General features: G+C 43.7%; 1 protein-coding gene across 3 annotated transcripts in view; it reads right to left on the reverse strand.

Annotated features, from left to right (window-relative positions):
* Positions 1-20,900: 20,900 nt before the first annotated feature.
* The window catches only part of LSAMP (limbic system associated membrane protein), a 2,408,919-nt gene continuing 2,403,016 nt past the window's right edge, over positions 20,901-26,803 (reverse strand). For all 3 annotated transcript variants that reach the window (XM_060234657.1, XM_060234655.1, XM_060234656.1), the window contains one exon: positions 20,901-24,059. In XM_060234657.1, the coding sequence (XP_060090640.1) occupies positions 23,962-24,059 (98 nt within the window). In that variant the 3' untranslated portion in view covers positions 20,901-23,961. The remainder of the gene's footprint in view (positions 24,060-26,803) is intronic.

The raw sequence follows: 26,803 nt of genomic DNA on the forward strand, positions 1-26,803 counted from the left end.
ATTTTAGATTTGTAGCAACATTCTTACGTGTGCTTCATTGAACTGCATAGCACTTATTTTGAAGCAACCTGCATGGAACTACACTGAAAAACAGTGCATATGTTGAGTATTTGTGAACTCACATTCAGCTTGAATTTTGGGTCAGTTATCATTATGAAGAATTCAGTGTGATAGAATCCTGGCAATCTATTGGCTGATGTCTTATCACCTGCTGCCCTGATATTTTCTTAACTCCACTGGAGCTTGTCTAATCATCCAGCCTCTAACTCCATTTATGTGGGATTTTATGGAGACTTTTGCCTTTGAAATATTCATGGGGCTTTAGTGGTGTGGTTCATGCTCCCCTCCCCCTGTCTTAATGGCATGTCTGAGATTGGAAGGGAAGAAAAGAAATTCTGCTGGGAGCTTAGCTGAATGGGAGGTTCTCGGTTCTGCACTTGTGAATTCAACCCCCACAGAACTGACAAGAGCCCAGCAAAGGAGGGTAAAATAGCATAAGGAGAAGCGTGTGTCTGAATATTCTCCACTAATTATCAGATTAAACACATGTAAAAGAGCAGTTCATCAGAGTGAAACAGTAAGCAAACACTTTATGTAAGCATGAGATCAGTATTCCAGTAGCATCTATTGCTCATTATAACACCATTTTGAAAATCTTACATCTAAAATGACATGCTTTATGTCATTTAGAAAATATATGCTATGTTTAAATTTTACATGTGGACTATTTGGGTTGGTGTCACAAAGACTGAACTACCCAATGTTATAATTTTTCAGGATGAACCCCCCCCCCCCATGTATTTATTCCCAGCTAGGTATATGCCAGAAGTTACTTGATGGCACTTCTCCTCCCCACCCCCCGACCCCCGCCTCTCACACACATACAAACACACTTTTGGAAGACATACTGCAGTTTTAAGTAGAACTTTAGTGCATACCTGCAACCACCTCAAAGTGAGGGAATAGTATTGCTGTCTCTTTGACAGAGGGATTAAAGACGGGAGAGGGGGAAAGACAGGTAGCTAGGGTTGCCAACCCCAGATTTATAACTGATCTCCAGGCTACATAAATTATTTATTTATTTATTGTACATTTATTCCACTTCTCCTGGAGAAAATAGATGCTTTGGAATGAGAGGCCATTGCACCCTACCAAGGCCTCTCTCCCAGACCCAAATGTCCAGGTATGTCTAAGCCCAGAGCTGGCAACACTACAGTTAGTGGTAGTTCATTGGTTTAGTGAGAGAAAATCATGTGCCTTGTGCATCTTTGGCTGTGAAATGTATTGGCTGGCCCTGGGCAAATGATGATCTTGCTGTAGTCTAATTTACCATATGATGTATTGTGTAAGTCTAAATGTCCATGAAGATTTTCATGAAGTATAGAATGCAAATATAATAAATGTCACTTGTCTGATCTCAGTACTTCCTGAACAATGTAATCCTTGAAAATGCAAAGTGGCATCCTGTGGTGATCTTACATATAGCAGTAGCTATAAACAACAGAGCCTGATGGGAGATGTAGTATTGTAAAGCAGGAAACAGGAAGTATAAAGTAGTTATGGTCTGGCAGCTTAGGCTGTCTTACTGAGCAAGGCATTGGTTGTTTCTAGAGTTACCAAACTTCAGGTGGGGCTGGCGATCTCCTGGAATTACAATTCATCTCCACACTACAGAAATCAATTTCCCTGGAGAAAACGGCAGCTTTGAAGGGTGGACTCTGCAGTATTATACAGAGCTGAGGCTCCTCCCCTTCCCCAACTCTGCCCTTGTTGGGCTGCACTTCCCAAATCTTCAGGAATCTTACAGCCTGGAGCTGGCAACTTTAGTTGTTGTGCCTGTTTAAGATTTACAACAAACCTTGTTTGGAACCTAAACTGTACTCAGTTGCTTGATAACGATATATCCCTATGTGCCTCTTGTATGTCAAAAGAAGAAGAAAATGATTCTAGATTTATATCCCACCCTTAGGGTTGCCAACCCCCAGGTGGGGGCAGGGGATTCCCCGGTTTGGAGGCCCTCCTCCTGCTTCAGGGTCATCAGAAAGCGGGGGGGAGGGAAATATCTGCTGGGAACCCAATTATTCCCTATGGAGATTTATTCCCATAGAGAATAATGGAGAATTGATCCATGGGTATCTGGGGCTCTGGGAGAGCTGTTTTTTTGAGGTAGAGGCACCAGATTTTCAGTATAGCATCTAGTGCCTCTCCCCAAAGTACCCTCCAAGTTTCAAAAAGATTGGACCAGGGGGTCCAATTCTATGAGCCCCCAAAGAAGGTGCCCCTATCCTTCATGATTTCCTATGGAAGGAAGGCATTTAAAAGGAGCATGGTCCCTTTCAATGTGATGGCCAGAACTCCCTTTGGAGTTCAATTGTGCTTGTCTCAACCTTGCTCTGGCTCCACCCCCAAAGTCCCCAGATATTTCTTGAATTGGACTTGGCAACTCTACCCACCCTATATCCTGAATTTCAGAGTCTCAGAGCGGTCACAATCTGCTTTACCTCCCCACCCCCCTGCACAACAGACACCCTGTGAGGTAGGCAGGGCTGAGAGAGCTCTTACAGCAGTTGCCCTTTCAAGGACAACTCCTATGAGAGCTATGGCTAACCCAAGGCCATTCCAGCAGCTGCAAGTGGAGGAGCAGGGAAATCAAACCCAGTTCTCCCAGATGAGAGTCTGCACACTTAATCACTACACCAAACTGGCTCTCAAGTTTACTTAGCTGTCTCATCTAGCTGCACAAGGGCTCTCAAATCTTGAGAGAGAGAGACCATTTCTACATATTTTCAGTGATGTGTCAACCAAATGCTATCCTGGTTCTTTCAGAGGTAGATAAAAGCCACAAAAATCAGGAGCTTTTTCCCGATCACCACTAGCATGCCTTTCAATCATTCCAGTGAAAAAGTGCAGATTTACCTCACCTGCTATGAACACGGTTTTGGTGATGTTCATGTCAGCACCATTTTCTTTATGGGTAAGAGCTGCCTTTTATTTTAAATGTATGCTTGAGCTGGAAATATTCATCATGCTTCCTGAACACATGTACCCACCTAGGAAGAGAATGTTTATGGAAGGGGTTGTTCTGAAATTTGCAGCATATTCATGGAAATCATTATTGACATGCCCCAAACCATCCTAATTAGCAGGTATTCATAGCCAGCCATGTGTTCTGCCAATACAGTTCTGCACAGCATGACGGTGAATAAATCTGCAGGTTGCCATTCAGCTCAGGTAATCAAACATTCACAGCCTCTGTTCCTTCCCCCACCCCAAAAAAGGAGCAGACTTTTCAAGAGGAGGAATCCTGACAATAGAAATGAAGAAGGATGCAGGATTGTGGTCATCAACTGGCTCCTCAAATTCCCTCTCTGAGCAGCAGTAGTGTCTGGAGACCCTGGTGCCTTTGCTCCACTTGCTTTGGACACACGTTTTCTGCCTTTAATAAAGGTTGCCCGTGAATGCAGCAAATGTGTTCAAACTACTTCTACTTTATCCTCACAAACACTATGAGAGTTCATTCCAAAATCCAAGTTATGTAAGTAGCCACTGGCAGGGCTAGTTCCAAGATTTCGTCCCAACCACCTGCAGCCTCGCTGTAAGGACAGAGAGACACATTTGCCACCCTTGGGGGAAGAGAGGAAGATTGACAGACCAATGGGCTTGTGCTTGGGGGTGGGGCTGGCTGCAGTAGCAGCATGCCTTTCCCGCTCGTGCCAGTCTGCGACTGGCGATCTAAGCAGGAGAGCTTTTAGCTTGCTCCTGCTTAGATCTTATCAAGTTTCAGTTGTTTTTTTAGGCGTTTCTTAAGTGAAGATTAGGTGGCTGGGCAGGAGCATTTTTGCTTGCTGGTTCTGGTCTTGTCAGTTCCCCTTTTCTTCTGGCTTTCAGACATTTTAAGAAAGATCGGGGGCTGATCGAGCTGATAAGGCAGGGCAGGAGCGCTTTTTGCTCGCTCCTGCTTCATGTCAGTTTCCTTTGGCTTCCTGGCATTCAGGCTTTTCAGTGGAGATCAGGTCGCTGATAAAGCCTGTGAGCTTGATTTTAACTGCAGCATGTTGCTGAGGATCGGGGCTGCTGTTAAGTCTCTGGTGAACGTGAGGACGTTGATTGGATTGGCGTATCTCCATTATATGGCCGGTTTAACCCTCCCTCCCCCTCTCCCCCCCTTTTAAAAAGGTGTTTCTTGGGTTAGACTTTTTGCTAGTTTGGAGTACAAACTCCTCTGGGGTTGGGTGTGGGGGCAGTATTGTGGAAGCCACTTTTCCCCTTGTTGATATTGGTAGTGGGTGATGTGAAAGGCCTCTACCAAAAAACTTTTTTTGGGGTAATTTAGCTATAGTGTTGCAGCAGCCATTTTTATGTTCCCTTTTTGGCTATCTTTTTAAATAAGAGGGCAGCCATTTTGGGAGCTGTGGAGAAGGGGCCATTTTGGCTGCAGCTTTGCTATTGTCTTTGGGGTCTTTCTTGCTGAAGAAGGCGGCAGCCATTTTAGGTGCTGTGCAGGAGCAGCCATTTTAGTGGAATTTTTGGCAGTTTTTTGCTCTTAGTAGTTCAGGTCGGTATTGTTAAAATGCCTGGGAAAAAAGGGACAGAGAAGTCCAAGGGAAAACATCCTACACCTAAGGCTTCTAGGGCCCCGCCTAAGAGGCCAGCTCCCCCTTTATCATCTTCGGATGAGGAGGGTGATGAAGTGGTAAATACTGCTATTTTGCAAAGGCTTAGGGCTCTGGAGGAGACTTCCACAATTCCTCCCTCACAGGGTTTAGACTTAGACTTGGGGAAAAATTCTAAGGCTGCATTTCAAGCAGGTATTTTAACCAGGTGGTCTATTCTCGAGGGTAGGTCTGCTGGAAACATCGTGGGAGGAGCCGGCAGTTCCGGTGGCGCACAAGGGGGTTCAGCTCCATTTTTTATGGATTCTGGAGCAAGATCGGCACTGGTACCGATTGGATCCTTGGGTAAGACCGGAGACACGCCACAGTCATACACTGGGCTGGCTTAGCCATGGGGTCCTGCTGCTCCAGCTGTTCCTGGCATTGCTACAGGGGCTCAAGGTATCACCTCCTCCCCTGCCACAAGTGCACAGCAAGCTTGGGCTTGGCCATCTGGGCAGTTTGGCCCCTATGGGCCATGGCTAACAGCAGGACAGCATGGCATGTCAGGTCCCATGATGAGGGGATGGGGCTTTCCTTCCCCTTTGAATGCCTCTTATGGGGCTGTCCCTTTCAACGCCTTACCTTTTGGGGACTTAGCACTGCCCTTAGGGGATCGTTTGCTGCCAGCAATGAAAGATAAGATTCTAAAAGTGGAATATGTGAATGTCTTCTTCCTCCTGTTCCGGGAGCTGGAGAAGAAAGACAAAGAGGATTTGGATGATAAGAGAAAGAAAAATTGAAGAAACGGAAAGTTGACACGGCTTGGGCCAATTGGCTGCCTGGGTTTTTCATATATGCTGGGGTGATAGCAGGGGTTCAGCCTTGGAGGGGTGCTTCACTTATACAATATACAGTATTATTTATAAGGGGTATATGATGTTTAATGGGCCCACCTGGCTTCAATATGACCAGGAGTTCAGGATGAGAGCTGCTCTATACCCTTCCCTTCAGTGGGATCATATCCACCAACAGCTTTGGCTCTAAGTCATGTCCCCTGCTCGACCAAATTTGGGTGACTGCTTTGATAGCGGTCATTTGGTGGCCAGGGCATCTGTGACTTCTTCCTCTTCTTCCTGCAGTTCTGTGGGGCAGGTGGTTCAACCCCACTTGCTTTGCTGGGAGTTTGGCTTGCAAGGAGTGTGTAGCAGGAAGACTTGCCAGTACAAGCATGAATGCCCCTTGTGTGGTGGTTCCCACTCCTTTAACAACTGCTCCAGAGCCTGGCCACATAAGGGCCAAAAGAAGCAGGGTGGGGGTGGAGGCAATTATCAAGCTGGAAAAGGGGCCCAGTCCGATAAAGGTGGGACCTCTTGAGCGGGGCTTGCCCAATATCCGCACCGTATTGATAGGGTTTATCTGTTAAAGGATTTTATATTTGGTTTTCGGATTCCTTTTCAGGGTCCCCAGGTTGCATTTCAGTCGAGGAACCTTAGTTTTGTTAAGGGTATGGAGCAAGTAGTTAGGGGTAAGATTGCCAAGGAGTTGGCGGAAGGGAGAATTTTGGGCCTGTTTTCTACCCCTCCAGTGCCTAATCTTCGGGTTTCCCCCTTAGGAGTGGTGCCATAGAAGGTGGCTGGTGAATTTCGTTTGATTCACCATCTCTCCTATCCCAGGGGTGCATCAGTAAATGATGGCATTCCTGAGCATTTATGCTCTGTTAGGTACACCAGCTTTGATCAGGCCATTAGCATTGTATGATGCTGCGGTAAGGGGGCGGAGATGGCTAAATGTGATATTAAGTCTGCCTTTCGTCTTCTCCCCATCCATCTGGCTGACGTTGAGCTCCTGGGTTTTTCCTTCGAGGGGCAATTCTACATGGATAGAGTTCTGCCTATGGGTTGCTCTATCTCATGTGCAGCTTTTGAGCACTTCAGCATGTTCCTTGAATGGGCTGTTCATAAGAAAGTGGGTTTACAGGAAGTTGTTTATTATTTGGACGACTATTTTTTTGTGGGTGCTGAAGGGACTGGGCATTGTGCAAAGTTAATGTCTGGCTTTCTTGAGGTGGTGGTGGAGCAGGGTATTCCACTGGCACAGGAAAAAATGGAGGGTCCAGCCACAAGACTTACTTTTTGGGGGATCCAGCTGGACACTGTGGCACAATTGTCCAGAATACCTGTTGAGAAAGTCGCAGATTTGAGGGTGAAGGTTGATTCTTTCCTTCTTAAGCGGAAGGTTACTTTAGTTGAGCTTCAACAGCTCGTAGGGCATCTCAACTTTGCTTGCAAAGTTTTGGCTGCTGGACGCACCTTCTTGCGCAGGCTTTGTGATGTGATGGCTGATCTACGACTTCCACAGCATAGAACGTGAGTTACAAGCAGCATGAGGACAGACCTATTGGTATGGCAGGAGTTTTTGGAGTCCTTCAATGGGATTTAATTTTGGAGGGAAGACATGAAGCTTAAAGCAGAACTTCAGGTCATGTCTGACGCTGCCGGTTCCTTAGGTTTTGGGGTCTATTTCTGCCTGTCTGCTCTGGCTTTTGGTAGTAAGACTTTGGGGTATAAGGAGGAAACCACAGACTTTTGTCTGCGAAAGACACTGGAGGGCTGGGCTAGAGAGGCCAGGCCTAAGCCTGACACTAGGAAGCCTATTTCCCCCTTGATTCTTAGGGGCTTGAAAGGGGTTTGGGGCACAGTGTGTGCATCCTATTTTGAGTCCACAGTGTTTCATGCCGCTTCCTTGGTTGCCTTCTGGTAGTGCTTTGTTACTACAGGACCTGAGGTTAGTTGAGAGTAAGGCAGTCATCACCGTTTGATGCTCCAAGACTGACCAGCTTTACTAGGGAACCGTTTTGGAGCTGGGCACATGTTTTGAGCTGGAGTTGTGTCCAGTTTCTGCTCTGGCTGTCTATTTGGCAGTACGCGGTCCTAGGGAGGGATTTTTGTTTTGTCATGTCAATGGCAGTCCGTTGACAAAACATCAATTTTGGGCTGTGAGTACTCGGGCTTTAGCTAAGTTTGGGTTGTCTGGGGTGTGGTTTGGTACCCACTCCTTTAGAATTGGGGCGGCCTCTACAGCTGCCATCCTAGGTTATCCTTCCTCGGCCATTCAGCATCTGGGCTGTTGGCACTCAGCAGCTTAAAAAGCCTATGTTCGCCCCCTGCTCAGTCCCTAACTTCATGGGGGGTTTTAGCTTGAAGTTTGTGGTTATTGTTGCTAGTTAAACTGTTTTTCTTTTTAGATGCTGCTGTTCCTGGCCAGAGGTACTGTGTTCTCATCTGTGGACACAGTTATGTGTTTTGGACTGCTCATCAGGCTCAGAGAACTTCAGTTGGCTCTCAACTTGGACTCAGCCAGTGGGTTATCATTGAATGGCGGGGGCGCAGGGGCCTTGATTGGCCTGGCCTGTTGCCGTTGTTATTTCAAGGGAGTGCTAGCCCTCCTCTCCAGGTCTTAGTTATACACTTGGGAGGTAATGATCTTGGGCTGATGAAGGGCACAGCTTTGGCCCTGCAGGCAGAGTAGGATTTTAGGGCTATCAAGGAGAGATGGCCTGGGACCATTATAATTTGGTTGGCCATAATCCCCCACCTTTTTTGGTGAGGAATTTGGGATCCTTTGGACATCGACAGGGCCTGTCGCAAGGCTAATAAAAGAATTCGGAGAGCCTTGGAAGGCGGTTTGGGCTACTACTTGCCTCATCCGGACATTCAGATTAGTTGTCCCCACCTCTATAGGGGTGATGGCGTTCATCTTTCAGATGAGGGTAATGGTCTCTTCTTGGGAGACCTTTGGCAAGGGCTGCAGGTGGCCTTGGGCCTCCCAGTGGGTGCTAAGGCCTAAGCAGAGGCTTGGCTTTAGTGGTGGCAGGTTTCTGTGGTTAACGAGCTTATGCAGCTTGGGAGGACCAGAAAGCATCCCTTTTTTGTGGGGTTAGGGGTCTGTCAGGATCGACCTTTGGGTTTGCCGGCCCGGGGTGGAAGAATGCAGATTGTCCTTTGGGGCTTATCTGGAAGGTTCCTTTCATTGAGTTGCCCGGCTCGTGGTTGGACCTTCCCGGTTTCTTACCTATTTGCTCAGCTGAGCTGGCCTGGTATGAGCTGTGGTGTACAGCTCTAGCCAGGGGCTGAGTTGCTCGCCCGTTAAATGGCAGGGGAGGTGTCTGTTGAGACCTCTGACCAGGCCTCAGGTTCTGTTTAGCCCTTGCCATTTATTAATAAATTAAATAAAGTGGCCCTTAGTTTAATCCAATTATTGTGTCTGACTCTTTATTTCAACCTGAGGGGGGGGGGCAATTGGGAGCCCCTAAGTGAGAGGGTCCAGCCCAACCTGCCATCTTCTGCCCACCAGTGGGCCTCCAGATCATGCATCCCATCCCACCCACAGCCTTCTCCAGCAGTGCTGGACAGCATGTCCAACCAGAAGCATGGGTAGGGAAACACAAGCAAATGGGTTGGGGAAATGTGTGTAGGGGTGGTTAGTGGCAGTGGGCCTTCCACCCAAAGTCTAGGACCCCAGCAGCTGGGGATCTCAGAGCGTGCTCATACCAGCCCTTATGAGCTGCAGATGTGAAAAATAAAATGGATGCTATGTTTTCAGTTTGCTGTATCTACACATCCCAAATGGAAATTCTGAAATTAATACATCTGAGAGATAGGTGTATTGAACTCTGTATAGTATCCTGATTTATTTTTTGCTTATCATAGTCAAGGCTGCTTGAGCCCCTACTGGTCTGCTTCATGTCCTATTCATGGTAATGAAAGGTGAATACTAAACACACCATTCCCTTCAAATGTTGAATGACATGTTTATTAAAAAAACATAATAACCATTGACATTTTGAGATGAGACTTACTACTTGTATGTCTCTGTGTACCCCAACATCACTCAGTGTTGATCATTGGCTGCTGAACGTTCCAGCTTCATATCAATTTGTGCATGTGAACCTTTGCATTAGCAGATGAGAGCTGTATTTCCTCTTCAGTATCAACTTGATTTTTTTTTAAAACCTTGACACCACTAAATTTCAGGCTTTGTTGCCAAACACTATTCCTGATGTACACTGCTCACATTGAAAGTTAAAAGGAAAAGTCCCCAAATCGTCCTGATCAGAGAAATCTGTGCATGAGTGTTCTTTATGGGAGTTGTAGTTATATTGATGGGAATGACTAATTCTTTTCTGGGCAACCTTTTACGACACCACAAACAGCATGAAAATTGCACAGTGTTCAACTCTGGACAATGATAATGAGCCATTCTAGTGAAGAGTCTGTATTCACATGGAAACCAGGAATTCAATCAAGGTTAGTCGAGCTGTCGATTTCATTTGTGTCAAGGTCCTCAGCATCTCTGATCAAGGTACCTGTCTCTTAATCTAAACCAGGAATGTCCAACTGATGGACTGGGCACCAGATAAACACAACTTAAAACACACACACAGGGAGCATACATACTATGTTCTTCAGAAGCAGTTACAAAATGACAATGCTTTCTGGAGGTTGGGATGCTAGGCACCCACAGAAGCTTTGGGGGTGCAGAAGGAGCTGAATGTGAGATTGTACTATGCTCTAGCATCACCTTCAGGTGAAAACTGGACATGATGTCAGTACGTCAGTAGATGCTCTAGATTACCATATTACCATAATGTTTCTACAACACTGGATGGTGCCTCATGCTGTGCCTGGATTTTTGCCTAAACATAATGTTGGCACAGAGCACAATATCATATCTGCCTCTGCTCTGCCACCTACTGGCTCCAGAGGCAAGGTCTGCATGGATCACATCCCTATCTGTGGAAATGGTGTATCTGGAACTCTGTCAAGGAGGTAAATGGATTTTCATTCCCCTGTTTTGGAATGCTCCTCCTTTTCCTAATTGCCAGCAGTTGATTTTAAAGTTGCCCATTGAAAATGGTGCTGCTGAATGGGCTGGGCATGGTACAGTCTCAGGTGTGGTAATGGCAATATCTCTGGAGGATGTGGTATGTAACAAATAGATGTGCATATCTGCATGTTAATACTATCCCTGAACATTTTTGTGTGAAGCTCTTACTATATCCTAGCCTGGCACTATGAAAACTATACTATGCTGTTTCTTTTGAGGCAGATTTCACAACTGGTGATTACATACAACAAAGGATATGCACAGAAATTTTATTTGGTCTCAGGCTACACTTATTATGCTAATTAACATTTTGTTCATTAAAATTAACAGTATGACACCATGTTTTAAAGTCATTTATTGCATTTGAATGGCATTTACACTGGTTTCATTGGGAAATACATTCAGAATCACAGAATCATAGAGTTGGAAGGGACCTCCAGGGTCATCTGGTCCAACCCCCTGCGCAATGCAGGGAATTCGCAAATACCTCTCCCTAAATTCACAGGATCCACATCAATGTCAGATGGCCATCCACCCTCTGTTTAAAAACCTCCAAGGAAGGAGAGCCCACTACCTCCTGAGATGGTGGGCTCTCTTTCCTATTTGTAACTCTCCCAGAAGCTGAGGCTTGCATGTCACTGATGTTATAAGTGACCCCTAACCGGTTGGATAACCCAAGTGACTAATCAAAAATGGAGATCAAGGGGGGGAGGGTTATGCCAAAGCAGCATAAGGTTAAAAAAAAAGGTGCATGTGTCTCTTCCAATTAATAATTTCAGATCTGAATTTCAGGTGCTGCACTGTTTTCACAGTCATGGGGAATACCATGGCACAGGGGTGGCCAAGCTGCAGCTCGGGAGTCACATGTGGCTCTTTCACACATATTGTGTGGCTCTCAAAGCCCCCACCGCCCTGTCAGTCAGCTTGGAAAAAGCATTTGTCTCTATATGCCAAGCCAGCCAGCAGCTTGGGGAATACATTAAAAATTAAAGTTGCTTTCTTTCCACCTCTCATCCCTCCTCACTCTCCCCAGCCTATTTGCCTGCTTGCCTTCCTTCATTTTTGCAGCTCTCAAACATCTGATGTTCATGTCTTGCGGCTCTCAAACATCTCACTTTTATTCAGTGTGCCTCTTATATTAAGCTAGTTAGGCCACCCCTGCTATGGCATGAATTAACTTACACAATAATCTTTTCTAGAACCTTCATGGCTGCCCTTCCCTGTCTCAGTCCACTGATTTCATGATTGCCGTTTCCCTGTTGGTTGATGATGGAGCCAAGGAATATTGTGACTGGAAAATTTAATCTGGATCTGACTCAGTGGCAGTGCTCAGAATTTTAAAAATGTGAACTACAATCAAAGCATTTTGGGGAAATATTCCACTCCAAAATATACATAGGCTATATGTGTAGCCATATTTAGTTAGCTTATTATCAGATATGTGGCAGACAGAAGTGAATATGAGAAGGAATGAAATAACAGGGTACAAATGCAGTGCAAGTGTAGGCAGCAATGGGTTTCTTGGGCAATAAAGTATCATTGCTTTTGAATTAATCTCCTGAGCTTTCCCTGCCCTCTTTTTCTAACTCAGTGCCTTCTGAAATGCATTTCCATTTGTCTGTATTGTGTTAATTTCCCTTCCTCTGTCTCATCCCAATGATCATTAGGGTCATAAAGTGCCCCCTCTGTATTCTCCCCTCCAGCACTCTCCTTGCTATGTCTTGATTTGTTAACTCTGCTATCATTCATCTGAAATCAGGGACTGTGACTTTGACCTGGCTCTGTTTGTCTAAGTGACCCAGTGGACCAAGAGGGCAAGACAGGGAGTAATTGCAGGGCACCTAGGTCCTGAACTCTGGTTAATGGCAATTCCAAATATTTGCATTCCAACCAGTTCCAGCTATTCATGTTTTGAAAAGTGGTGGCAGTTGGCTAGGATGCTTGAGACATCCACTCTCCCTGGAATCTGCATGCAGCTTAATGTGATTTGTAATGGTCCATGAAGACACCCAAAGATGTACTTCCCTCAACTGGCTTTACTGCACAACAACAGGCAGCCCAATCTGCAAACAGAATCCTTTGGAAAGCTTTATGTAGGTTAAATGAAAATTATACCTCTGATGGTCTACTGATAGATTCAGTTGATAGCATAGTTATCCAGTGATGAACATGCTTGTGTGAAGTAGCCTCTAAGTGTTATTAGACTTGTATATTTGGAGTCTGTAAGATTTTCCCCACCCCTTTCCATTTGTCTCTGTTAAAGAACACAGTGAGATAAGGAGGAGGCAGACAATATGGTAAAATCATATTTTTCTAATGTACTTTGGATTGAAAACAAACTGACACAAGGTTGAGAAATACTGCAGAAAGGTGTCGTGTTTTTTTCTTTTTTGCAAATGATTGTGATGGATATTAATAATCTAGCACTTTATCTTGTAGGTTCACCGAAGACATAGCACTGCATTCCTCTCATGGCATTTACAGCTACAAAACATAATCCAGTTTTATATCATTTCAGCTACATAAAGATGGATTCCATTTTGGGATGAAATGGGAAATTGATGGATTAGTTTCACACAGTGGACATAATCTTGAGAGAACAGGATTTAAATACTTGCATGAATGATTTATGTTAATGTGAATGGGATTTGAGGATACCATTCTTTGGACTGTCACCATATTGTGTTTGGTTTCCCACTCTTTAAAAACAAAGAGAAACATGTAATCAAACAACATACAAAGACAAGAGAGACAGTTTGGTGTGGTGGTTAAGAGCAGCAGATTCTAATCTGGATTCTGGATAACCGGGTTTGATTCCTCACTCCTCCAAACACAGCCAGCTGGGTGACCTTGGATCATTCACAGCTGTCTGAGCTGTTCTCTCAAGAATAGTGCTCAAAGAGCTCTCTCAGCCCCACCTACCCCACAGGATATCTGTTGCAGGGAGACAAAGAGAAAGAGATTATAAACCATTCTTGAGACTCGGAGTAAAGGGCAGGGTAGAAATCCAACTCCTCCTCCTCCTCTTCTCTTTGATTTAGAACAGAAAGGCCTTTAATGTGTGTGTGTGCGTGTGCGCACATGTGCGTGTGCATGTGTGTACACTGGGTCTGACACTAGAGCCTCTGCTCTGACCTCATTTCCTTATGTCAGGTATTTTCAGATCTGTATAGGATGCAAATAGTCTGCACCTTGTATAGAGTGTACATCTTTGCAAATCCTGATGTGTTACTGTCAGTTAATGTGCTCCTACTCTTTCTCCATCTAATTCATTCAAACCTTAGAGGACAGAGTCAAGACCAGCATCCTGCTTTTGGTATATTAGTCTACCTTGGTTAGGCACGCAACTGAAAAAAAGGAAAGAACGGACTCTGGATGCCCATGTAGATGTGAGCACCTCCTGGACTCTGGGCAGCTTGCATGACACAGATTGCACATTGCAGATTCTCTCATATTGTTCAATAAAGAATAGGCAAACACACATCCATTTATTGGCGCAGATATTTTCTCTTGGCTCCATGCTAGCATCACACATTTGGGGCACTTAAAACAATAACAACATGCTCTTTTTGGGAGCTAGAGACATAACTGTTGCATATCATATATATGTTATAATGGTTACACATCCTGTATAGATGATGATTCTCAGTAAACTTGAATAACTACCATATGCTCCCCATTCAAAAAACAAACATGGCCTGTAACCCAACATTTTCCTGCTGTCTTTATTTCTTTCCCCTGGAACATCTGAAGCAGATGATGGATATTATGTAACTGAGTTGCACCTAGCAATACGATCATTATTTGGTGGAAGTGGAAGCATTTTTGGAATGGATCCAATATCTGCCAGGTTCCAACAGTTTCTCTACAAGTTTTTGGTGTCTGGTGCTGTGAGAAATAGCTTTTGCTTCCCACTCCTTGCTTTATCCTCCATTTTAACTAGCCCTGCACTGCACTGAATACCTTCATGCCTACTATGAATAGAAGAACCACTGAAGATTCTAAAATCCATTCTAGAGTTTGGACAGATTACAATACAAACACAATGCAGCAGTTCTTGGCATTCTTTGAGAAGGCTGGAATGGGGGGGGGGGAGGGTCTTCCTGTGCCCTGATTGGATTGCCAGTGGTTCTAGTTGTTGCTTGCAGCCCACTTTTTGGTTCTGCAGGGGATATTTATGCAGTGCACTTATTTTCTACATGTACTTTGTGTAGATTGGGCTTGTGGGACATAGGCAGGTGAATGATTTGTCTTTTGGACAAAGCCTGGCATTATGTTCCCTTTTGAGTTTATAGTTCTTTTTGGTAATTTTGTTCCAGTCTGATGGCTTCATGTTACTGCTACAACATCTGCAAGAGGGGATTCAGAGACAAGTCTTAAACCATTCCAATTCTAAGCAATAAAAGCAGGACCCTGGTTTATCCTCCCCCCCTCCCCCCACCACTTTGCGATGCATCTCAAAGATGTAGACAGGACAAGAAATAAAGACTCAGCTTCTCCTTTTCATGTTTATTTCATTTTTGTTTTTTGTGGATTTTTGTTTTTTTTTTAAGACCACAGAAGAGCAGAGCATTCATAGATGTAAATAAACAGAGACACAAAAACAGAAGTTAAATACATTGAGAAAAGAAAAAAAGGGAAAAAAAGCTTTTGTCATTTTTTAACACACACACTGAGCTTTTAAAAGTTTCTTCCACAGAGCTAGTTTTTGAAAAAACTGACAGAAAAAAATAGAATGGCCACGTTCTCATTTTGTTAAAGAGAAGTTCAGATCATGTCTACGGTGCTGGGGAAAAATATATATAAAGATATAGATATATATATATTTATATGTATATAACACTGTTAATGAGGAGAATTCTATCTGCCCAGCAGCGCAGCAAGAAGAGACTGGATATCCTCCTCCTAAAGACCCGGAAGAAAAATTTGGCTGCAGCTGGGAAATCCAAAAGCCAGGGAACTGCGGGAGACATTGTGACCCTCCTCTCCCCACCCCTTTTCTGCATAACCCTTTTCTTGTTAGCAGGAGCATACCACAAGTCACAAAGCTTATGACTTTTATTATATGTTTAGTTTAAAATCACATTGAGCAAATATGTGTCAGGTTGCATGTGTTGTGGGGGAAGGGCAAAGGTGAGCAGGGCATAAAAGGAGTAATTCGGGAAGCAAGGTAGAACACTTTGTGGTGACGTTTATGTCTGCTTGTGTATGTGTGTCCGTGTGTCCGTGTGTGTGTGTATATATATATATCTATCCATGTGACCAAAACCAGGATCAAATGAGATGCTGTCAGAGAAGAAAAATGCTCCCATTTGAGACAGACTTTCTGTGAAAGATAGGTGATCATGCTTCAAGTGTAGCATTTCGTTTCATGTACACACATATAATCCACTGAGGTACGAGGAATTACAGAAGCTACCAAAGGTAGAGAATGCAGCTCTTCATAGACCTCCGACTCTCACACAAGTCTTTGGTCACTTTCACAAGGGATACTAAAAAAAATTAAAAAAACCCTTTTATTTTTAATTTTCTGCATCTCCATGGCAAAATCATATTGAGCCACATTTGGTATGTTTAGATGTAGAACTGTTTCATGCATGTATTTTCACAGTTACATTTCCACGAGTTATTGTTTGAATTTTAAATGGCTGTTTGTTGCAATGTGCACCATATAATAAAATTAAGATTTTTTTTTTGTGATGGTGGGGACACACATGCATTCTCAGCATCACTTGTGAAAGCTCCCTGTGTGGTACTTAAAGGATGGTACACAATTAAGATATTCAACATCAAGTGAAAGAATTAAGAAAAAAGTTCTGTGTTGCCAAGGACCTGACTTTATATGAAATGTTGGTGTGCTTAGTGAACAACAACCTTACCTTGGTCTGACTCTAGTCATTCCTAGGCCTTACTTGGTCCTCTCTACTGGCTAAAATATTCTCAAGGTAGGGTGCCAGATGCACCCAGTAATTTCATTAATTTACTAAGCTTAACATATATAGCAATAATTGAGTAAAGATATTACACATTCCCATCAAAATCTCTGTCCATGGCAGATTTGGATCTTTAAATGGACAGATATGTAAAACCTGTCTGTGGTACATATTCCTCTGCAAAAGGTGTAACTTTTCTGCTGAGAATGGAAGGTATTTATGGTGCAAGCACAACAACTTAGGTACTATCCTGCTCAGATTATTCCCTTTCACTTGCAATGGTTGCAGTCTTGCATAGTTATTTCTCCTCTTTTAAATAGGCAGATACTTCACCAATATTGTATGCTCTGGACTCACCATCTTCCTGGTCATTCTGGGAAGATCTTGTGAAAAATATTTTTCCATATTTTGGTGCAACTGAATCAAGAATGAAAGAAAAATAGGTTTCCCCTTCAATGAGACATAGAAAGTGTCCTTCCCATACATCCTGCACTGAGCAGCCTAAAATTTACTTTCACAGAACATCTGAAAGTTGTTTCTTGTAATATCAAAAGGAATGAAGATGTCAGCTGTGCATCACTGGGGTTTGGACAGATGAAGTGGATTATACTTGCAAGTGTATAGAAGTGACTTTCTTGCCATTCACTTGGATTCTTTCATAAGAAATTACATGGAGGCCTCCTTTGGTGTGGCTGACCGCAAAGGTTGTTCAGCCTGTTCATTTAATTATGTCCATCAATCGCCTGAAACAGCTGGTATGGCTCAAATATTATCTGTAGGTTTGAAATTATCTTTGTGGGGGGAGGATTATGTTTACTTAGTTAATGCTGAATGAAAGGCATAATCTTAACTCTACTAACATACATCACTGACCAAACTCCTTTTATCTTCACTGGAGTCAGGAGGATTGTATCCTTGGCTTTAAAAAATGGTGTCATTTAATAGAATCAAATATGCACAAAACATGTTCACATCATGCTTCTGATCTATTGACCCCAAAGCTCTGGGCAGGAAAACAATCAATATGTTAAGGTACATACAGACTCCTCACACCTACCTCTCCAGTAATTTACAGGCATATGTAGCCATACCATTTACTACACAGCAAGACACATACAAATGATGATACAATACAGTCATGCCTGGAGTTCATATGTTCCCTGGTTGATATGGGGCCGTGGCTCTGTGGTAGAGCCTCTGTGTGACATGCAGAAGGCACCAGGTTTAATCTCTGGCATCTCCAGCTAAAAGGATCAGTTAGGAGTCAATGTGAAAGACTTTTGCCTGAGGCCCTGGAGACCTGCAGCCAGACTGAGTAGACAATGCTGATTTGGATGGAGCAATGCTCTGATTCAGTATAAGGCAGCTTCATGTGTTTATGAAGGTATGTGGCTTTCTCCATGCCCTCTTGGTACCCTGTGACAGAGGCATGCCTTTTCCTCCCTTCCAGTCCCAAGTCATTTGAAAAAGGTTAGAAATCTGCTAGCAAGTAAGGGGTCATCTTAAAATCTAAGTGTTTCTTCCTCTGTGTGTACATTACTGGACATTTCATGTCACTCATATATTTACAAACTTGTAGAAGAAATACAATCTTTTTTTTGTATTTTTGTTTTTATAACACTAAATGTTAAACGTCCATCAATCAAACACGATTACACCTACAGTCTCAAGGAACTGGTGTCCCGTTCTGAATCACCACTCAGGCATCGTGCTAGGCTGAAGTTTTTGGGGGCTGTGAGGGAAGGGGGGGGGGAAGGAAACAGAAAGACAAGGACAGTGTGAGAGGAAAGAGTGGAACTATTGTAAGAAACACCTTCACATGAATTTTCCCAGAGGGTGCAGTAAAGTCACTCACTCCTTCTGACTCCAGGGACTCATCTTAAGAAGATCTTAAGCAAATTTTGAGATTTACTGCCTCAGTGGTAAACAAATGTTCAACAGCCAGTGAGAAGTGAGGGCATTCAACACCTCTCAGGAAGCACAAGGACAACATCAGACTCTGTAGTGTGACAGAAACTACATGATTATTTGTCCAAACCAATTGCTACCCATAGTTCTCTTATTAAACCAACATTGCTAAAAACTTTACAAAAATGTAGCTCACATGCAATATTAAAGTGCCTCAGTATACCTCCCCATTATACAGAGGAGAAGCTTGGGCATAGAATAAAGAGCTGACAAAAGTCCCATTATAAGTCAGTGGCAGAGGATTGGGGAAATCTGATTCACAACCATGACACAGTTTTGTCCTGTTTCCTGCTTCAGCCCATCTTGTCCTCTCTAAGAAAAAACCCTGTTTTTGTCATTTTTTTTGTTATTTTACAAGTGTACTTTAAAAAACATAATTTTTGAGTCTTCTTTCTTCTAAAAAAACACATTGCTCTCAGTAGCACAGTGTTTATCAGCACCCCTACAGTAACAAAACATGGCATTCAGTCCAACACTTTAAAACGATTCTATTACTGCAATGCTACAGAGTACAAATGATACTAGCAACGAGCAATGTTAGTGATGGGACTGACTGTATGAGAGGGAAAAGATGAACATAGCTTTAGCTCCTTTCCTTGTGTATCAAAAATGCTACTGGATATGGATGCTCACATCCCAAAAGACTCAGCCCAAAGCTGTGAGGCATGAATGTTCAGAAGAATAATCAAGGGAGATGCTTGTCTTTGTTCCCACAGAAGATGTATGGCTTATGGTGGTCACCAAGTCACATACAGACATAAATGTCATTCGCTCATTGTGGTTTTCAGTCAATGCTTTCATGAATTTTTGTATGCAAATACGGGGTGGAAGTATTGATGTACTATTTAGTTGTCATTGATTCTACCACAGCAGTGTACCTTGTCAGTATAGTTTTATTGTATCTGGCCAGCCCTGGAAGCCTCCCAGTTTTTAAGCTGCTTTTTCGTTCTCCATTCTTGGATGGAATCACTCCATTAATGGCTCTTGTACAATTTGGCAGTGCTCTTGAATGTCATTGATTGGGCGTGGGGCAAAGAGTTGCCTTGACCTGCTCACTCTGCCTGAGACTGGGCTTGGGCATTGAATCCACTAGGTTTGGGAATCTTGTGCAGAGTCCCTTGACTCTCTTTAGCACTAACTGCTTTTGGGTCTCGTAATTTTAACCAGCAACTGCTAGGTTGCTTAATGCCTAGAGGTTTTATACTCCTATGAGTTTTATACCTAGGAAAAAGAGCTGCTCCCCTGAGAGCCTATTTACATATCAAGAAGGGGAAATTTCCCTTGAGTTTTTGTCCAGTAAAATGATTGTGAATATAAACTTCATGTTTCCATATTCTGAAAAATACTAATGGTAACGTGGTCTTAACTGCATAGGGGCTCTTTTCAGAAGGTCACTTTACAATGTTCAAAATGAAGGGGGAAAGTGGTCTCAGAGCAACTTTTCCAACTCCAGTATGATCATGTGAATTAGCTACCAGGGATGAGGAAAAACAAAGATTGTAACTCAGGGCCAGGGATCAAGTTCTAGTAGCTAACACACACACCTCTCTCCTCTCTCACACACAACACAATCTCTCAGTCTTGTTGGGTACTGTTCAGACACCTCTCCTCTCCAAAGTAAGATTTCTTCAAATATCTAGACACAACCCCAAATGTTAGTAGAATTTTATCTTAGGGTGGTTAAGGGATGATTTCATCTGATGCAGAGTGATGTGAACAAGACTGTCCTCAGAGGAAGAAAGGGGAGGCATCTATCGCTTGGTGATGCTGGGACTCCAATTTTGAGGAGCCCATCAGGAATACAGCAAGAAAGCAATCTTTAGAGTTCAATGTGCTTCCTCCTTCTCTCCTGAGAGGACAAAGATGAGGAAGAAAGGCAAATGGAAAAGGAGGTTTCTCTTAAGCAGTTGCCTTTTTTGTGAATGGTGCCCCTCACAAAGGGTTTGAAACTGAAAGCACTGTTCCTTTCCAGTTGCTTTAAGAATGCTGTCTGTTGAATTCTGCTACTTGAGGGACACCTAGCAGCTGAGACATACCCCTTTGGAAGAAAAGGAAGAGATGCTTACCCATCCAGGAGAGTAACGTTGGGTTCCCCACAGAAAGTCTCTTATTTGATGCCTACCAAAGAAGGCTCTGGTCTTAAGGCCTAGACAGAAACAGGGACAGATTTTACACCTGAAACACAAAAAGAAACTGCCACTCATCCTGGACTATTTTGTGTCAAGTTCAAGGAACAGGTGAGCTCCAGATCAACAGAGCCCTACCCTTCTTAAGCCCCTTTAAGTTAATGGTTTTAAAAGAGTTAAACTTTGTTTAAGATTGCACTATTCCTCAGTTTAAGTTTCTTATTAAGAAACGAGGAAGACAAAATGATGGGAGCTCAACATCAAATGAGGTTTGGCTTGTATATCCATTTCAGATCCCAGATCAAGGTTTGGGAGGTAACAGGATTTTATTATTTTATCAAGGCACACAATGTTTGTGTATGGGAATTAGTTTGTAGATTTATTTCTTCTCATCCTTTAACATGGTCAGAACTCACTTAATGGCATCTCCTAGGGTTGCATTCCCTCTCCTTCCTATAGTGCTTTCAAACCTCCTTGCCTCTCTGTGCTGCTTTCCTGCCTCTACAGAACGACAACTGTCTAACTGTAAATTGTAAGCCTTGGAAGGATGACACAGGGAGGCCTGGCTAGCTGCTTAATTGACTGCCCATGTGTGTTCAAAACTGCAGACTTTGGTGGAAATAAATTGCTAGAGCAGCAGAAGTGGGATGCTGCCGCGATGCTGATCAAGGTGAGAGCAGGCTTGCTGTGTGCAGGCATGGAGCTATAGAGAGCCCTTTGCAAAGAGGATACTTGTTACAGCAAAAGGTTTAATGCACACATACACATACACACACTCTTTGCTTCTGCATTTCCAGGCATGAAATCATCCCTTTTGCTAATGTAGGAACTGTATTACTGGAAAGCTCCACCCACCTACCACATCTGCTATCCAATGGCAGATTTTCATTGTACATCTGGAAGGGATGAGAAGAGCATTTTTGTTGATTAGCAATTCAATGGAATGAAAGCCACCGATGCAGCACTAGCCAATTTAGACATGGATGCTCCTTAGCGGCCCCTTCACATAACATCCTTTTCAGATGAGGTACCGACAGTTCCCTGAGGAGAACACAGTAGTCATGCCAACTCAAGCATCACTTTCTGAACCCAGGTGTCTTTTTTAAAAAAATGAGCAAGGTGGAGACTATGCAATTTAATTGCACTTGTGAATTCAGCCAAGTTGGTAGCAAAATTCTGGTATTAATTTGATTTCTTATCACTTAAAACCCCACTTGTCCCTGGAGGGTTCAAGGCAGAGTCAACTCAGGAACTGACACTGTCACCAAGATACACTGGATGCATCTGGCTTCTTTCCTCACTGTAGTACCCTAGCAGGAGAAGTTCTGCCTCGTTTCTTAAAACAGAGGCAGTCATTTAGGACTTTTTGGTTGGTAACTCTAATTTATTCCACTTGCCCCATCTAAGATTTTCAGTATTACATAAGGGAGTTAAATTTAGAGTCACATTGCATTTTTTTTTAATAAATCAGGTTGCTTCAGTTAGATGGAGACTCTTTTAGGGACCTGTCCTAAAACAATTTATCTTTCCCCTCTTGAGCATAATTGTAAAAAGGTTTCCAATCCCTCCTCCCTGCTATGACAGCAGGGCATTAAGTGTCCAGAGACTGGGGAAAAAAGTCATCTCATATCTTTATCAAAGGACAAAAAGTACTGTTCCTTTGGGAAATCAGTTAGGCTCAGGGGTCAGAATGGGTCTCAGTCATAGAACAAGCAACATTAGAACAGTCCACCACAAATAGAGAAAATCCTTCGTACAAGGACATACCACAATGCTCTCCTTTGGTACTATCTGCTTCTCCAGCTGTGCCCTACCAGAAACTGACCCTGTGCATTATGGTTCAAGCACAGAAACATGCTCACCATGCAAGTGAAGCAAAGCTATATGATTTCAGACTCAAGAGACACTGACTAGGATATGAGCAGCCAAGCTACTATATACTGTGAGTTCACCCAGCTGAACCCTATCATTTGTGGTACGACATCCTGAGTTGGCCCATCTATTTTATTTATTAGATGTACAGACCACAGTGGACTGACTACTTTCTGGAATTTCTTTTGTTCCCCAGGGAAACACCGGTCTGCTAACTTGCTCCATCCTGCCCTTACACAAAAGTATACCCTGATGATACCCTGGTCTCCTGGACTTTATACTGAGCTTCCTGGATCCTATTTAATTTTTACTTCCTTCAGAGTTCCTCTATTCCCTGCAGAGAATCTGCCTGGCCCCTGCTGAGTCATTCCTGCAGATCTTGTCATTACTTTGCCCAAAGGGCTTAGTGTTCAGTGGGTCTGGACAATGGGCACTTCTGCTAAGGGATGCTTACTAACAGCTTGTATAAACCATCAGGAGTAACTGCTTTATTCTCTTTCTGAGCTCAGTTTTCATTCCAAGCTGCAGTGGTCCCCAAGCATTGCCAGAACTAAGCAGCCCCTTTAGGCTTTGCTTTCACCCTACATTCTGACTGCTTTGCTGCCCTCCTTGGACACAGGCAAATTGAGTACTGGGGACAATGTATGTGTTCCACCTGAATGCTATCCAGCTGAAGTGGGTTGGAGAACAGGAGAAGGCTCCTCAGAACAGGGCTTTTGAGAAGGAGTACTAGTAATCTTGGCAAAGTTCTGCCAGGGAAACTATTGTTCATCTTCTTCTCATCCTGCTTTCACATCCAAGCACCTCTCAACCTCACGTACAACGCAAGACATTATCTACAGCATAATTAGCTTATGTACATAGAAACTGTTCCCTTTACATGCGTTTGACACTCACACACATACACACAAGAGAAAAAAAGAGATAGAGGGAGAGAAAGGCTTGGCAAGAACAAGAGGGCAGGTGAGCTGAATTGGTATCTTTTAGCCTGATCAAAGTATTATGGGCCAACAGCATTGAGGGCTTATAAGGGAGCAGTGAGGTAAGGGAGCCACGTGGAGTTTCTTCATGGGACACCAGTATGCTGAAGAGATCTGCATCACTGTTTGCCAGAAATCAGAAAAAGGCGACGTATCTGCTTAAGAAATGACCAAGCCAATCAAAAGGTTGTGGCTACTGACACCAAAGCAAAAGGCTGTCTCTTTCAAGGAGGGAAAGAAGGAGAAAAATTGTATGAGGGAATGAGGAGAATAAAAGTGATTTCACTGTTGGTATTTCTTTTTACAGCATCTCAGCATCCTTTGCAGGCTCCAGCTTCTGTAAAATGATCCGTCTGGCCTCCCGTACTCCCAGATGATAGGTGACTTGACAGTTTGTTATTGTAAATGTTGATTCTTCTTCATTGCAAATTTCCCCCTTTTGTTGCGCTTTATGCAAAAGTTGTGAACAAAACTGTCCTTTCCCCCTCTCTCTCTTGCTCTGTCTCCTGTATGACACATTTGTTTGTTTGTTTTGCTTTGTGTGTTGTTCTTGTTGTTGCTGGGTTTTTAATTTTTTTCCCTTTCTAAAATTCGGATGTTATTAACATTTGCTGAAGAGGCAGAACAGGGATGCTGCCAACAGCCACAGTGGTACGGCCAGACACATTGATCCACTGCCTGCCATTCCTGTACCAGGTCCTATGAGGTGAGAGAAGGAAAAAAACAGAAAAGCAGAGAGAAGAATTACATGCATGACATGACACAAAAACATACGGAAGAATATCCATTCTCCTTAATTGCTTCCCCCCACCCCATTCCTCTTGTATCTTCACATGGAAAAGTAGCCCCTGGAGGTGTTTAGATTATAGAATGGTGCTTCATGTGATATGCAATTCTTTGTTGTGTTTAACTCCACGATACTGTCATACAAGTAAAGTCTGACCATAACAGATTGAGTCTGCTTTTTGCCTACCAACCTATCTACCAGCCATATATTTCCCTTACAAGGTTGGCACAGATGCCAGACCCAAGAAGCTTCTTAGAGAAGGCTTGGTTATCTAGGCCATTCTTGCTGAAACCTCACCATAAAAAAGGGGACCCAGTGAACCCAATGGATTCTTTCTTTCAACATCAAAAAGACTGGTGTTCAGAAAGGAATGCCTTACAATATTTATTGACAGAAGTATCAGTGTATATATACGCTCCCCACCCAAGTTCTTTTTGTCCCTCTTTAATACACAAAGTATGCTCTTTTATCTGCCAACTTCATGACGACCAAGTCAGCCTTGATTGTCAGGACAGCAAATTGATGTTGAACATAAGGACACCTTGCTCTCTACAAAACTCAGCAAGGAATGTTGTGTAGCTCAGAGTTCCACAACTCAGACACCCATGTTCTTCTCATGTCTTCACAAGACTGAAGAGACTATCACAGCAAAAATAAAAGCAGTTGCAAGACTGGTGTGCATCCATGACATTATCTGTCTGTCTATCCTACAGCTATAGCTAACTATCTCATATATAACTGCACTAGAGGTGTGGTAAAATTCCCATGGCCAAAGGTGGTAGAAATGAGTAATCTTCTTTGCTGTGAGAAAACCACTCCCTCTCCTGAGTAACATTGTCATCTGTGTAGGCTCAGTCACCAGTGAGAACAAAATTTCAACCAGAATTTAGGAGTGATGGTTGGTCTACACATGCAGGGGGAATTAAAATTAATGTTTTAGCCCCAAGCTTATGCTAATAGCATTCTGTTTCACAGGAGGTCCCCCCTCCATTAAGTGTGTGATCACTTCATCTGCAGTCTGAAGTGGTACAGTCCTTTCCACTACCTTATGACTCTACCACTTCAATCTGCTGTGTGAGTATACCAGATGGGACAGATTAGACAAAAAAAAAGCATCATTTACTGCTAAAGAAAGAAAAGAAACAAAAATTCTCTGGTCATCATCTGGAGACTGATCCAGCCCTTTGCCTTGGAACAGAAACAGTTTCTGAACTTGTTTAGAGATCAGTCATTAAAAACAACTGGGAGCTCAGGTCGGCTGGAATAGGCTTAAATTCAGTGGTGATGTCCATTGACAGAAGGGATGTTTTGTCGGCTGAGCAAAATTTCCTTACCACCTCCAAGCCATGGAATGTCAAGTCTGATGTTTCAATAACGAGTCCTTGTTGATAAAGTAGCAAGTTTATTGTAACATATTGCAAGACTGGTCGACAGAGATTGAGAGAACTGGCGAGCATATACGAGCATATACAAAGGGCAAACATTTAAGGTGCAGATCGGAGGAATTCCTACGGGGGGGGGCCTCCTAAGCGAGCACATTCACACATCGTTGTTACTTTATCGTTCTCAGGCCTGGCTGGCCTTGGGCACTTCCTTGGTACCCATTATCTTTGAGAAGGCACAGTAATCTTTTTCTCATAGCTAGTTGCAAAGCTTGGCTACATAACAAAGGGAAGGAGGGGGGGAAGGAGAGGTTGAGCTAGCAGCACTTGAATACAGTATGGCTTTTACCCAGGAGTCATTTCCTGAACCAAAGTTTGAAAATCTATGCTAGTAAAATATAACTCAGACTTGACATACTGCCCCCCCTAAGCCCCCTCCACAGCGAGGAGAGGGGTCCTAGCCTGGGGCAGATGTTCCAGGGGTTCGGTAGTGGTGAGGCAGTGGTCCGCCAGGGTGGAGAGGAGCTGCGAGGGGAGAGGATGCCAGCTGGACGGCCCCGGATCTCGCCGGATCAAGCTGCAATGAAACACAGGGTGGATTTTACCCAGGGCAGGTGGCAAGTCCAGTTCCACAGTCACGGCATTTATCACTCTTTTTACTTTGAAGGGCCCCAGGAACTTATAAGCCAGCTTCATAGAGGGCTGGGTTAAAGGGAAGTTCTTGGTTGATACAAATACCGAATCCCCTACTTTAAACTCTCCCGCCGGGACATGGGATTTGTCATACTGCTTTTTGTAGGACTCCTTGGCAGCCTCTAGATTCTCTTTAATGATTGGCCAACTGTTGCTCGGCCCCTTCCACCACTGCTCGAAGGATGTGGGCGTATCTGTTATCCCCCCTGGCAACAGCGGAAGCGGCTTCCCCTCGTAGCCAAACACTGTGAAGAAAGGGGAGGCTTTGGTGGAACTCTGCATGGTGTTATTGTAGCAGTATTCAGCGAAGGGGAGTAATTCTACCCAGTCTGATTGTCTTTGATTAACAAAGCATCTTAAGTATTGTTCAAGCACCCCGTTAACCCTCTCCATCTGTCCGTCCGTCTGTGGGTGGTAGGCAAAGTTCAACCCCTGTTCCATTCCTACTAATTTACAGAACTCCCGCCAGAAGGTGGCAACGAACTGCGGCCCGCGGTCACTAATGACCTTATCGGGGAATGAGTGTAGTTTTATCACGTGATCGAAAAATAGGGCCGCCAGTTTCTTCGCGGTGGGCAGTT

The sequence above is a fragment of the Heteronotia binoei genome, chromosome 3 (assembly GCF_032191835.1).
Source record: "Heteronotia binoei isolate CCM8104 ecotype False Entrance Well chromosome 3, APGP_CSIRO_Hbin_v1, whole genome shotgun sequence".
Classification (NCBI taxonomy): Eukaryota; Metazoa; Chordata; class Lepidosauria; order Squamata; family Gekkonidae; genus Heteronotia; species Heteronotia binoei.